At 37.6% G+C, this 14,165-nt stretch overlaps 1 protein-coding gene across 2 annotated transcripts in view; it reads right to left on the reverse strand.

The window, feature by feature from the left end:
- Nucleotides 1–738: 738 nt before the first annotated feature.
- Nucleotides 739–14,165, reverse strand: part of ark2n (arkadia (rnf111) N-terminal like PKA signaling regulator 2n) — a 113,882-nt gene continuing 100,455 nt past the window's right edge. For both annotated transcript variants that reach the window (XM_048554110.2, XM_048554023.2), the window contains 2 exons: nt 10,859–10,982; nt 739–7,003 (listed from right to left, as the gene is read on the reverse strand). In XM_048554110.2, the coding sequence (XP_048410067.1) occupies nt 6,805–7,003; nt 10,859–10,982 (323 nt within the window). In that variant the 3' untranslated portion in view covers nt 739–6,804. The remainder of the gene's footprint in view (nt 7,004–10,858; nt 10,983–14,165) is intronic.

A 14,165-nucleotide genomic window follows, 5' to 3' on the forward strand; every position in this document is an offset into this window, starting at 1 on the left:
CTCAAAGCATTAACCCTTTTATCAGACACTGGTAAACTTGTTGCGCATTTCAATACTTCCACAGCTTTTCAGAAACTTCTTTTTAAAAAGTATCTACCAAATTATTAATTCAGACATTGGTCTTATTCACTCATGGGGTGTGGTCATTATTGCCTGTCCCTAATTGCCCTGGAGAAGGAGCGGGTGAGCTGCCTTTTTGAACCACTGCAGTCCATGTGCTGGAGGCAGATGAATTAATCAATCTGCAATTCAAAGCTAGTTTCATTTATAGTGACCATTAAACTATCAATTGTTGTAAAAACTCACCTGGCTCGCTAAAACCCTTAAGGGCAAGAAATCTGCCATCCTTACATGGTCTGGCCTACATGTGACTCCAGATCCACAACAACGTGGCTGACTTTTAATTGCTTGCTAAAAATTCCCTGCTGATTCACTCAGTTCAAGGGGAATTATAAATGGGCAACAAATCTTATCCTTGAAGGTGACACCCACATTCAGCAGATTAATTTCAGAATTAAAGATATTTTGTTTCTTTCACATATGTTGATTCCATTACAATTTTGATACCCGAAATCAGACTGAAAACTCAACAGCGCCGTTTCGAGGAGCACTTAATATTTTAAGGAGTCATTGTGAAAACACAACATTTAAAAGCACATGGATGATATTTGATAACTACCAAAAGCAACTAAAACAGAATAATCAACTCTTTAGAAAAAAAGTCAACTTTCAACAATAATGTTTAAAAGTTAAATTTTTATTCTCCTGTCTCAGTTTTTCTATTTCTTATAATCACTGCATAACAGTTAAAAATCTATACACTGCCACCACAGCTCCATACAAGGCAGCACAAACAGTATTTACATTTTTCCAAAACAAAATCAATACTGAGAGGGGAAAAACAAAGTCCATAATTAGTGCAATCTCACCAGATCTAAAATTTACATACTGAGGATTATTTAGAATTGCTCCCTTATACTGTGCATAAAACCCCTATAATAATTCTATACAATTTTTATGCTTTAATGAGACTTACAAGCAATACAATGCCTCAATTCTTTTTGTTCTTGCTGTTAACATCGTGGGCACCGGTTAACAGTAGAATATAACATTTATTTCTTTCCCACACAAAAGAATTTAACAGAAAAATGAAATAAAATGTCAAACAAAAGATACAAAATGGAAATACAAACTAACTCTCATCTTGCTTGGTGACCACATTTAAACAGTAGTGGTTGTGGTGGTGACTACGTGTGCTTCAGTCTGTTATGTACTGGAACCCTGATTTGTTACAAGGTGAAATGCTGCACTGTAATTCCTCTAACGAGCAGATAAGCAAATTCCTTCTTTAGTTGCTTCTTTTGATAACATTTGATTACACCCACTTTATCCAGTCCCCACTTTGTTTTTAATGATTGTTGAATTTCCTCCAACCAGACAAGTTCCAACATGAATCATATGACTCTTCTGTGCTGAGCAAGGCTACTTAGAGTTCATCATCTCAAGGCAGTCCTCTTTTAGCCATAACTATGATCTACGCAACAGCTTCTTCTCCCTCTTTCCCAATGTACTCCCTTCAGGTTCCGAATCATGTTTGGGTATATCCCCATGGACATTAGTGAGCCCCACAATCCATCATATAAGTGGATATTCTTCAAATATAATCTTAGCCAACAAATGTAGTCATAATATTTTACTATGAGGACATCATAACCAAACCTAATCTTGTTTTTCATCTGGCATTTATATACATACAACTTTCCACATGGATCGCTGCATAATAATTCAGAGATGATAACAACCAAGCCCCTTAGTTTTGGCACACCATAACTGCTGCAAAACGTTAAGATTAATTTCAATGTTCCCACATCCAAATATGTTCAGGTCACTTTACTCAGAAAGGGCTAGAATCAAAACAAGACAATGCCTGATGTGCTTGGCTGAATCTCACACTGCGTTGCACACTTACCCAAAACCCTTTGTAACTGGAAAGATGAAGGTTAAGAAGATTAATCTGAAGGAAAAAAAAATTTATCTGCTTTATCTGACTGAACTCCAATACCAAATGGGCAGAGGCTACCTTTACTGCTCATTCAGTCTCGGCCAGTTAAATCTACCATTTATTTTTTGATTCTTTCCATTGCTTCCCAAATCAGTAAAGAATTCTCTATTGGGCCATACATTGAAAAATAAGGCATGTGATTCACACTGCATCACAAGTTGGAACAATCAGCTGAAGGGATGTCCTCAACTGTCCTCCCATTATACTTAAGTCACTGCTCAGTCCTCGATTAGAAAAACTCAGGAGTACAACATTTGCCGGGAACATCAAGTACATAAACCATTCTCAGTTTAAACAAAAACATCAGCAAAACGTCACAACAGGACAATAGATATCTTAAAAGACCCATTGAATTGAACTGCAGTGATGCATTGCAATTTCCCCAGATTTCACTAATGAGGAAAGCAACACATAATACATGCAGTGATAACGGGAACTGCAGATGCTGGAGAATCCAAGATAACAAAGTGTGGAGCTGGATGAACACAGCAGGCCAAGCAGCATCTCAGGAGCACAAAAGCTGACATTCAGAGATGACGATGAAGGGTCTAGGCCCGAAATGTCAGCTTTTGTGCTCCTGAGATGCTGCTTGGCCTGCTGTGTTCATCCAGCTCCACACTTTGTTACATAATAAATGCATACTGCCCAATACGAGCTTTCAGGTTTCTAAAGCATTAAGTGCCAAGACATTGATGCAAACAGTTTCTAAGAATGTTCAGCTGTTATATGCTGATTGTGGTCACTTATTTATCATAGGATATTCATTGAACATTGCTGATACACACATACAGCAAGACAGAATGGAAATCAATAAATAGGAATTCCCAAAATCTGTGAAATACGTGCACTAAAAACCACAAAAAAATGTTAGCGATAATGGTCCACATTTTACTTTAGAAAAATTACATTTTTGCAGAAAAAAGATTTAAAACAAACTGTTTGGATACTGATCTGCAGCTTACTAAATGTCATTTAGTAAGGGGAAGTGGAAACACCGTAGGTGAAGGATAATGTAGGGATCTAGTTTAGACTCATTTAATTCAGATATAATACTTGTTTAAATAATAATTCAGTATCCCATGTTAAACTTCAAATAGAATTGCATTTTGCCACAACTTGGATTAAGGCAGAATGCAAAACAGTGAAACACAGAAGGATCCATGGCTGCTTACTACCATTCTGACAAACCAGCATTCCCTTCATAGGTGAGGATTAATGAGCATGTCAAGCACAGCTTAATGTAACAACTTGTTTTAACAGCATCTGCACGACTGGAACACACCACCACTTTTTGCTGAAATGAATAGAGACACTTTCTCTCCAGCTATTGAACTAGAAGTTCCTCTCTAGTGGCAAGCATACCAACATTAATGAAAACTGTCCTGTTTGGAAAGACCTAGGCTGTGCAATAAATACATCCTTCACTCCAGGTTTTATTTCTTTTACCGTTCCCAAAGATTCAAGCAATGACTATTTCTCTTTCTCTGAGGTGAAACACACAATGCAAAATTACAAAAATAGGTGAAAAGCTAATAAAATCTTTTAGAAATGAATTTGACAACTGAAAACCTATGCAAATTTATATAACAACGACAATGCATGGGCAAGTAGTGACTCAGCAAACCTACTGTGCAATGCAGTGATGCTATTCTCCCTAAAATAGCAGTACTGAGATCCAATTAATTTTTTTAAAAACCATTTCTCTGTAGAAACAGCATTATTAATTGCTACATATGATCGCACCTACTGGTCACTAACCCTTTCAGGTGGAGTCATCCATTATTGCTCAGTGTTATGCAATAGGTATATAAAACTAGGCTATCACTGCTGTTTAAAGAAGGGACCACCGTATAAAGTTGGTTCAGATTACATTGTGCAGTTAAGATTTTTGTTCAAATTAGGTAGAATGCTAGTTTAGCTCTGGTCATGTGATAGTCACATGAGCCCAAGAAAATCTTGACAAATAGTAAAGTTATCCTCACAATTACCAACTAAGCTGCAAAGGCATTGGACAGTTTTGCTTTTTAAACCTGACATGTATCTGAGGTTGTATACCTTGTATATAAAATGCCTTCTTTTGACCTTATTAACATCAAAAATCAACAAGCAAAAATTTACATTTTTGCAATAACAGGTGAATATATTGTCTTTAATTTGAAAGAGGCGGGTCCTTTGCTTTTCTTTGCCACATGTGTTACATGTGTAGTAACCTGCAGGCAACAGTCTACTTTGGCCTGCCAACAACTCACAGCAACTTCTTGAGACAGAAAGTGCAACTGTCAAAAGCAGAGCGTCAGCTTGTCCTTTAATAACTTTCAAACTACTAAGGATACTGCACTAAAATTCGAATACGCCCTAACCTGTCCCAATTAAAACAACCTAGTATAATTAACATTAGATACTAGCTGAAGGGACTCAGGAACAAAACAAAAATCTGTTATCACTTATACATAAACGCACAAAACTTTGAATACTAAATGTTTTGGAAGAAAGCATGAAGACCTTGACCAACACAAATTAAATCAAAACTCAAACACTATTACCATACAAACCAGGTTTTAGTGACCTCTAAGAATGATCGTTTACATCTGGTAACCAAAAAGGCACATTTCCACATAAAGTCTCCAGGAATTCAGTCCTGGTAATCGTTCAGTACTCTTCAAGATGGAATGCCAGTTCATCTGACATGTTTGTTGGTAAAATGAACAAGTCTTTGATCTGCAGTTGAAGGCTGCTGAAACACTTAGCACTGGCTTAATTTGCAGGGCACACTTTCAGCAGCTTTATAAATAAATTTACCACAGTTACAAACATAGCCGCATGGATAACACAGTTTTTTAAAGGCATGGAAGGTATAGGACAGATCCTAAGCCCCGCCTTCCTTCCAGCACTTTTCTCTGTTGGCCATTCTTTACATTCAACTTGCATGGCTGTGGGGTGGAAAAACAAGCTGAAGGGCTAATTAGATGGTCCCAGGACTGGAACAATGCACCGAATGACTTCTTTGCAAGATTCTATGATTCACCCGGTCTGTACCTTTTCAAACACAGGGAAGCATTACATACAATCTCAATTCCATCTTCATGTTTAAATTTCTAGCACAGATCATGGGCAGGCGGTCAAAGTGAAGTCAGCAAAGAGCATAAACCTGAGAATATCCTGATCCCTTTGAACCAGTACAGTTATGCAATTACCCAGTGAGCTACCCTTTTGTCTTGGTACACATCACCAAATAAAACAAATCTGAGCATAACAGGTAAAGCAAGTGCTTATTAAATATATTTTGTTGCACAACTATTAGTGTCATGCATTAAGTTTCTTGCAAGATTTTATGCAATTAATTTTAGGCCATCATGAATGGCAACCAGGCAATCTTGAAACTAAAATGATCAAAAATGCCTAAGGGTAAAATAAGTCACAAAGTTAATGCAGCATTCAGTACGTTACTACTGGTGCTTCAAATTCCCTTGGGTAGAAAACATGATGGGAACACAGTTTTCAGAACTATGCACTCCTGGTTGTTCCAATCCTTGGAAAAACTATTTTGCAAATGATTTCTTCCAATTACAGATCAGAATGAACCTCAGTGGGAGCTTGGGAGTAACGGTTTCCTTTTAGTCCTATCTATAACATGTTCCTATCAAGTAAGAGATTTAAACAAGAATCTCAGGTGATCATTTCTTATTTGTTTATTCTACTATTTAAACAGTTTTCAATGGGGAGAGCTATTTATTATAACTACATTTATCTGATATTATTTCAGCAATTTATTATACCAAGATAATAATTCAAAGCAATGCTATGTAAGGATGAAAAACACTCTTTTGCTTACAAATTCTTTACAATTCATTTTAGCATATTGCAATTTTAATTGCAGAGCTCCCGACAGCAGCTGAGAAACAGATTATTAAGATCAAGTGAGAGCTGTTGAAAATTAATTCAAATTAAGATTAGGACAGGCAGACACAATTACTTTTACTCAGTAACTGGTCAAACTTTATATGATTGATTAATCAAACATTTAGGACAACTGAAGCACGGGTTAAGCCACTAAGAAAACTTAGATTCACTGATAGATTAAGATAATGAATGACTTTACACTTTACTTTGTGGCTGTGCATTACTAAGGGTCTCAATCAGAATTATAGGCCAAATCTTCTTCGACTGAAATAATGGCACGTATTTTAATTAGAGAGTCAGCACTACATATGCAAGCTCATAAGTCGTGTCACTTTGCCTCATCACAGAAGACTTGTTGTTAATCTGAAATAAATTTTTTTTGCTGAACTAACTGTTAGATTTAATCAAAATGGGGAGAAAGTCATAGTTAACTACTTCATTGCTGTTAAAATTTATAATGGATTTAGATCCAGTACTTAAATGTCACATTAACTCTGGGCACAAGAACATCTAAATCTGAATTAGATACGCCTAATGTGAATTCTGAAATCTACCAAATAATCTGGGTCTATATAAAATACAAACTATTTTAGAAATACAGCCACCTATAAATAGTCAATCTCCCAGTATGGGTCCCATAATGTTGACGTATTGACAAATGTGAAACATACCTTTTTGGATAGTACTGGATGCTCAAAAATACAATAACTTCACTCAATGAAAAAAGCAAAATAACAACTTTTCAAATCTTTGTGAACATTAGAAAGGAGATATCAAGCAATTTTTTCCCCTCCATTCTTCCTCATCTTGCACCACTGAACAAAGACAGCACACCTAATTGCTCACAGCAAGTATCTGCGTCTAGCATCTTCATCAAGGGTAAGGTCAACCACCTCCGGAGCCCCACTCCAGGTTGGTTGGGAGACAGCAGCCCACGAATGCACTTGTTGTTGCTGGACCCTGCTGCTGAGGCAATATGAATGAGAACTCTGCTTCCATGCTGAACAGCTTTGAATTACACCAGGTCTAGTCTGAATCGATCTGTTTGCAAGCAATCAGAAAAAAAAATTAATCACAACCATTTCAAAGTCCCTTTAGCTTTTGAAATTCACTTTTTTTGATAATAATCATCTTTCCTTTTAAGGATCTGCATCATCATCAGTCAACTTTCTTTACTCAGAGAGTGGTAAGGGCGTGGAACGCCCTGCCTGCCAATGTAGTGAATTCAGCCACGTTAGGGGCATTTAAACAGTCCTTGGATAAGCATATGGATGATGATAGGATAGTGTAGGGGGATGGGCTCAGATTAGTTCACAGGTCGGTGCAACATCGAGGACCGAAAAGCTTGTTCTGCGCTGTATTGTTCTATGTTCTAACTTGCCATCATTGTTGCTCTTCCAACAATCGGTACAGGATACATGAGAAATTATGGCAACTCTTCCCACATCAATATATTTCAGCTGCAATATGAACACTTAGTACAAACAGCACAGTGGAGGTGGCTGCATTCAATTGGTCATTCACTTCTCCTTCTAAGGCAGTAACTCATGGAAGGATTATAATTTGTGAAATTTAACTGGCCTTTAAATATCCTTTCCACATGATTAATTCTTTGTAAGTAACTTTGCACAGTGCAATGCAACCAGTCAATGCGGCAGACAACACAGTAAATAGAAGTGCCAGTCCCTCGCCCAAATAAACAGAGAGTGTTAGCCACAGGAAAGACATCTGGCTGTAATACCAGAGATAATGGGAACTGCAGATGCTGGAGAATTCCAAGATAATAAAATGTGAGGCTGGATGAACACAGCAGGCCAAGCAGCATCTCAGGAGCTCCTGAGATGCTGCTTGGCCTGCTGTGTTCATCCAGCCTCACATTTTATTATCTTGGCTGTAATACCACTTGCCAACTCTAAAAATGATGGCGGACACGAAGAGTGATCCATGCCAAAAGAGAAAGCATGGAAGGAGAGTAATGAATGAAAGGAGCACAGAGGAATCTAATCACTTCCTTTGTAATTTCTAGCAGGGATCAAGACACTGCTTAAGTTAGAAAAACTGATTCATGTTTCATCACTGTGATCAAGAGGTTCTGAAACCAAATGCAAAGTGCCATTCATGTGACTAAGACAATGTGAATGTAGGAGTTACTGGCCTGTCAGCTTTACCTGGTACATGTGTCTGGATGCAGAAGGCAATAAATAAATTAGTGGTAATAACAGGCACAAAAATGAGTGTATTGCATGCACCTATATGCTTCCTGAAAAATGGGATTAAGTTATAAACAGAAGGAGGCAGATTATAGTTCTTCAAGCATGATATTGAAATTGAAATTAATACTTACAAATCCTTTTTTAAATTATAAAGTAAAGCAGTTTGCTGTACATTATATAATGTCAGTAACTCAAAGGGCAATATAGGCAGAACAGCTAATATGATAAATTCTACCAACATACAAGGTGAAGATAAAGATTCAGAAGAAGTTAAGAACAAAGTAAGTGAATTAGGAACAGAAGTTAAGACATGAGGATGGTAATACGGAATCTAAACTGAAAAAACTCATTAAGGTGGAAATAGAACAGTACTGGGAGCAGTTAAAAAGTTGATCAATGGACTCCATGAAAGCCAGATCTCTCAAAAAGTTTAGTGCGCAACAACACTAATTAATAAAGAAAAAGGCAAAAATGCATAAATATACTAAGTATACGAAAAACGAGGGAGAGGATGGCAAAAGGGGAATATGAAAAGGTTAGTAAAGGAATTTGAAAACAATTCTGGCAAAGCAAAATTCCAATGCTGTATTAAAATAAAGAAATATTCAAGTATGCTATAGTCACATAAATGAAAGTATTCAAAACAGGTAAGGACCACAGAGGGATATATACGATGAAACGAGGGATAGTGAAATGGCAGGAATATTCATTACTTATTTGCCTCTGCATTTGCCTCTGGCATGGTGGGCAACGACATTATATATCTTATTTTAATCCTTCTTCTCTGTACATTTAAGCTAGAAAAAGCTGAGGTAATTGGAAAAGAAATTAAACTGTGAAAATACAATGTCCGCTCCAGATCAATAGCAGTTCTGCATTTTAAAATAATCTAGGGAAAACAGAAGGATGTCAATTACATTAAAAAAAAAATCAGAAAAGGGAAAAATGAGAAGATTAGCAGATATCTGATGTGATCTCCATATCTAAAAGCCAGGGAGACCGAACAAGCCCAGAAGCTACAGACCAATTCACTTCACCTCAATGGTAAGATAGATAATAGAATCTTATACTTAACAACATATTGGAAAACATCTGGAACCTGAACATATAATGAAGAATAGTCAACACAGATTTCGTAAAAGGTCATGCTTGATTAACTTTATTAAATTATTAGGAAAAAAGTAACAGAAAAAGATCACATTGGCACTGCAGGAGAGAGAGATTGGAGTCTTTGGTAAGATAGTGCTTTGGAGATAAACTAGATCAGAACATATGTAGTGAAGGGGATAAGTAGCAAAATGGATAGCAAGTTGGCCATGGAGCAGAAAACAGTAGAGGTTAAAGGTACTTACTAATATTGGCAAAAGGTATGAGGTGGTATTCCATAAGTATTGGAGCTAGGACCACTGCTGTTCACTATTTTTATACATCATTTGGATTTGGGAATCAGAAGTACAATTTCAACAATTGTGGACGACACCATATTGGGGAGTGCAATTAATACAGAGGACTACAACAAAATACATGAAGACATCGATAAACTTGAAGAACTGGTGTGCAATTAGTAAATGAGCTTCAACATAAAGCCAAGCACAAAGAGGTTATATTTCGTTACGCTAAATGTGGAGGTCACTTTTTTTGGAAAGAGACAGCCTGAAGGGAATAAAAAAGCAAGAAGATCTAGGGGAGGAATACAGCCATCACTGATAGTAGTCATGGAGTTAATAAAATCATTTTAAAAGCAAGCAAAGCACTGGGGTTCATTTTCAGATCAACGGAATTCTAAAACAGGGAAGTTATGTTAAATTTGTACAAAACATTGGTTGGACCACAACTGGAATCTATGCATAGCTGTGAAATGTACATAGAAAGGATATCAAACACTAGAAAAGATTTATTAGGATAAGAATTGTGAGATTATAACTATCAGGTTAAGATTCTTTCCTATAGAAAAGGGAAGACTGACTGAGGGCTGACTTGATGGATGTCTTGAAAATTCGAAAGAGTTCAAATGGGTAGTTGTTGAAAAGATTTCTCCACATATCAGGAAAAGCATATCCAATGGTTAACTATGCAAAATAAATATTAAAAATTCCAAAGGGGAAATGTCTTTACCAACAGAACAGTTAAACTATGAAACTCACAACCACTGGCTTAGGCAACTAGCACATATAGATTTTAAAGACAGGCTCGATAAACACAGGGGTGAAAGGAATACAAAAATATGTTGCAGAGATAGTAGCAACTGCTGATGCTGGAGAATCTGGGGTCTCGACCCGAAACATTAGTTTTCCTGCTGCTCTGATGCTGCTTGGCCCGCTGTGTTCATCCAGCTCTACACCGTGTCATATCCGAGAAATATGTTGGTTCACATTGATGAAAAAGTGTGGAGAAAAGGGTTAAGGAGCATAAATTCTGGCACTGACCTATTGAACGAATGGCCTGCCTTACAACTGCAAATAGGTAATATGGTGTAATGTGGCCTCAAATCTGAATGCAGGTTTACCATTTTTGCAGTTCTGTCTTAGTTATTTCTGCTTTTATCTTCTACACTGAATTGTGTTGTGATCATTTTCTCAATATGCTTGTCATTTAATAGGAATTACTATTTTTAGATTATGACTGCAAGGCATTTGGGGTCAGAGATTTTCCCAATGTTCATGTCCAAGAAAGATGCTTGTACCTTGTATCTTCTTGAATTCCTACAATTTCGACCTCGCTATCCGAGGAAGCAATTTGGATTTCTTCCTTAATTGGTACAGAGAAACCTGTAGAGTCTTCTGCGATTAAGAGCTCTTCGCCTTGACCTGGAAGGAACCAGAAAGCACTAACAACCTTAGCGTGAGCATTCAGACATGATTTACTTTGACAAAATTCACTGTTCCAGCCAAAAATAACTACCAGTAACTCAAATATTGAGAAAATGCCCAAGCAAAATCTCAACCCATTTCTGAATACTCACCTTTCTTTCCCAATATTATGCAACTTCTACCTCATTTTCTTATTTTTTCAGTTTTCTATGTAGCACCTCTTTAAAAAAAAATGTCTTTGGCATAAGAAGAGACAGGAAACTTCAGGGCTTATTCAAGTACTCTTGTCTGAGTAAGAAGGTTGAAGGCTTCAAATACCACTCCAGGATTTGGGTTCTTGACCGAGGGTGACATTTCAATACTGTTCTAGGGTTAGCAGCGTCGTCGATTTTCAAATGAACCATTTAAGTAAAATCTCATCTGCCGCATAAGTGAGAATTAAAGCAGTAGAGGCACTATTTGGAGCTGTCCAAAAGATCTTCTAAAGTACAGGTCCAATATTTCTCCATCAATCAATACCAAAATGGACAAATTCATTATTCACATAATTGTTTTTCCAAAGGATTCTCTTGATTCCTTCATGGGACGTCGGCATTGCTGGCTATGTTAGTATTTATTACCCGTTCCTAATTGCCTTGGATAAGGTGGTAATGAGCTGCCTTATTAAACCATTGCAGTCCTTGGAATGTTAGGATCTTGTTGCATGGACCTTTTTACTTACAGAAGAACAACAACAACTGTGCTTGAAATAAATTTAGTGTGCATTATGTTAGGATACCTTGAGAGATAAGGATAAGATTTGGTCAGTTAGCTCAGATGGTTAGAGTGTGATGCTAATAGAGCCAAGGTCATGGGTTCAGTCCCCATTCTGGCCATGTCTGTAGGTTTCTAGCCAAGAATTTAATGTTTGGGGCAGCACCATGGCTCAGTGGTTAGCACTCCTGTCTCACAGGGCCAGGAACCCAGGTTCAATTCCAGCTTTGGGCAACTGTCTGTGTGAAGTTTACAGATTCTCCCTGTGTCTGCATAGGTTTCCTCCGGGTGCTGAAGTTTCCTCCCACAGTCCAAACATGTGCAGGGTAGGTGGACTGGTCATGCTAAATTGCCCATGGTGTCCAGGGATGTTTAGGTTAGGTGGATTAGAGATGGGAAACGCAGGGGTAGGGGAATGGGTCTGGGTGGGATGCTTTTCGGAGGTTTGGTACGGACTTGTTGGGCTGAATGGCCTGTTTCCACACTGGACAAACTCTATGATCTATTCCAGAACTCAGGTTAACACTCATTAACTAGTTGAGAGACATTTTACAACACAGCTGAAAGTAATTCAGCCTTCCTCCCTGATGAAAAATTTTGGCATCTCACTGAATGAAGTCAGCAATCAATGCACTAGTAATCACTTTTTCACAATACTAAGAACATCGACACATTAGCTCGTACAGATCACAAGGTAACTTTACAAGTACTATGCATTACGCTAAAATAATACTGTTAAGAAATGGAGATGCACAAAATCACATTTGGATTCAATACATTGTGCATAATTGCCAAAACTGAAAAAGTGGTTCGTATCTAACTACAATAGCCTGTGAGCATCAAATTGAAAGAAAGAAGAATGAAAGAAGAGTTAAAAAGAACAAAATTTGACAAAGGTTTGTGGAATGAGGAACCCACAAGAGACCACATTAAAGGGAGAAATTAAACTGAGGGAAAACTAATAAGTATAGTGTAAGAAACTAATAGCATTTCAAATATACTAAATAATCAAGATGCTAAAGCGTAGAGGAAATAAAGTCAATAACTGTACGGCAAAAGTATTACAGAAACTAATATGGCCTGATGGGATGCACACTAGGACTTCAAAGGAAGTAGCTACAGAAATAGTGAATGTAATGGTAGCAATCTTCCAAGGAACCTTAGATTCTAAAAAAGGCCCACAGGATTGGAAAATTGACAATGTAATAAAAACAAGCAGAGTCAGCAGGCCTTCATGACGGGGAAATCCATGCCTGACGAATTTATTACATTCTTTGAGGACGAAACAAGCAAGATAAAGTACTTGTTATGTATTTGGAACTCCCAAAAGGGATCTGAAAAGGTATCATACCTAGGCTACTTAATAAAGGAACCCACGGTGTGAGGGGTAATACATTAACGTGGATAGAGAATTAGTTAACTAATAGAAGAAAGGTGGTTGGGATAATGGGTGCATTTTCAAAATGGCAACCTGTAATTAGTTGCAGTGCCATAGGAATCTGTGCTAGGACCACAATTATTTACAATACATGTAAATGACTTGGACGAGGGAAGTGTGAATTAGTCAAGTTGGGAGATGACATAAAAATAGATTGGAAAGCAAGTAGAGAGGGTGATAACATAATCTGGGAAATTTGAGGTTATGCACTTTGGCAGAAAGAGCAGAAACACTGAATAATATTTAAATTGGGAAAGACTGCACAAAGCTGTAACAGAGGGATTTGGTTATCCTCATTCATGAATCACTTGAGACTTACGTTGAACACAGTGTGGAGCTGGAAGAACACAGCAGGTCAGGTGGCATCAGGGGAGCAGGAAAGATGGCATTTCAGGTTGAAACCCTTCTGCACCTGACCCTAAACATCAACTTTCCTGCGCCTCTGATGTTGCTTGACCTGCTGTGTTCCTCCAGCATCTGCAGTTCTTGCTATCTCCGAGGCTTACAATGAAGTTCAGCAGGTAATAGGGAAAGCTGTTGCCCTTTATTTCAAAGGGAATGGAGTGTAAAAAAATAGGGAAGCCTTGCTGAAACAATGTAAGGCACTAGTCACGCCATACCCAGAATACTGTGAACAGTTTCAGTCCTCTTATCTAAGGAACAATATACAGAAATTAGAGACAATATATTAGGTTAGTTTCAGGAATGGAGGGATTTTCTTATTGGAGAAATTGAGACGATTGAGATTGTACTCATAGCTGTTTAGAACGAGAACAGATCTTATTGAAATAAAGAGGATTCTTAGGGGGCTTGACAGGATACATATATAGGGTGTGCTCCCCTTGTGGATGAGTCTAGGGCCACAGGACATAATCTTAGAGTAAGATGTCACCCAATTAAGACGGAGATAAGGAGGAACATTCTCTCTCTGGGGATAGTGAATCAGTGGAATTCTTTACCACTGACAACTATCAATGGTGGGTTGTTGA

Source organism: Stegostoma tigrinum, chromosome 1, assembly GCF_030684315.1.
Source record: "Stegostoma tigrinum isolate sSteTig4 chromosome 1, sSteTig4.hap1, whole genome shotgun sequence".
Classification (NCBI taxonomy): domain Eukaryota; kingdom Metazoa; phylum Chordata; class Chondrichthyes; order Orectolobiformes; family Stegostomatidae; genus Stegostoma; species Stegostoma tigrinum.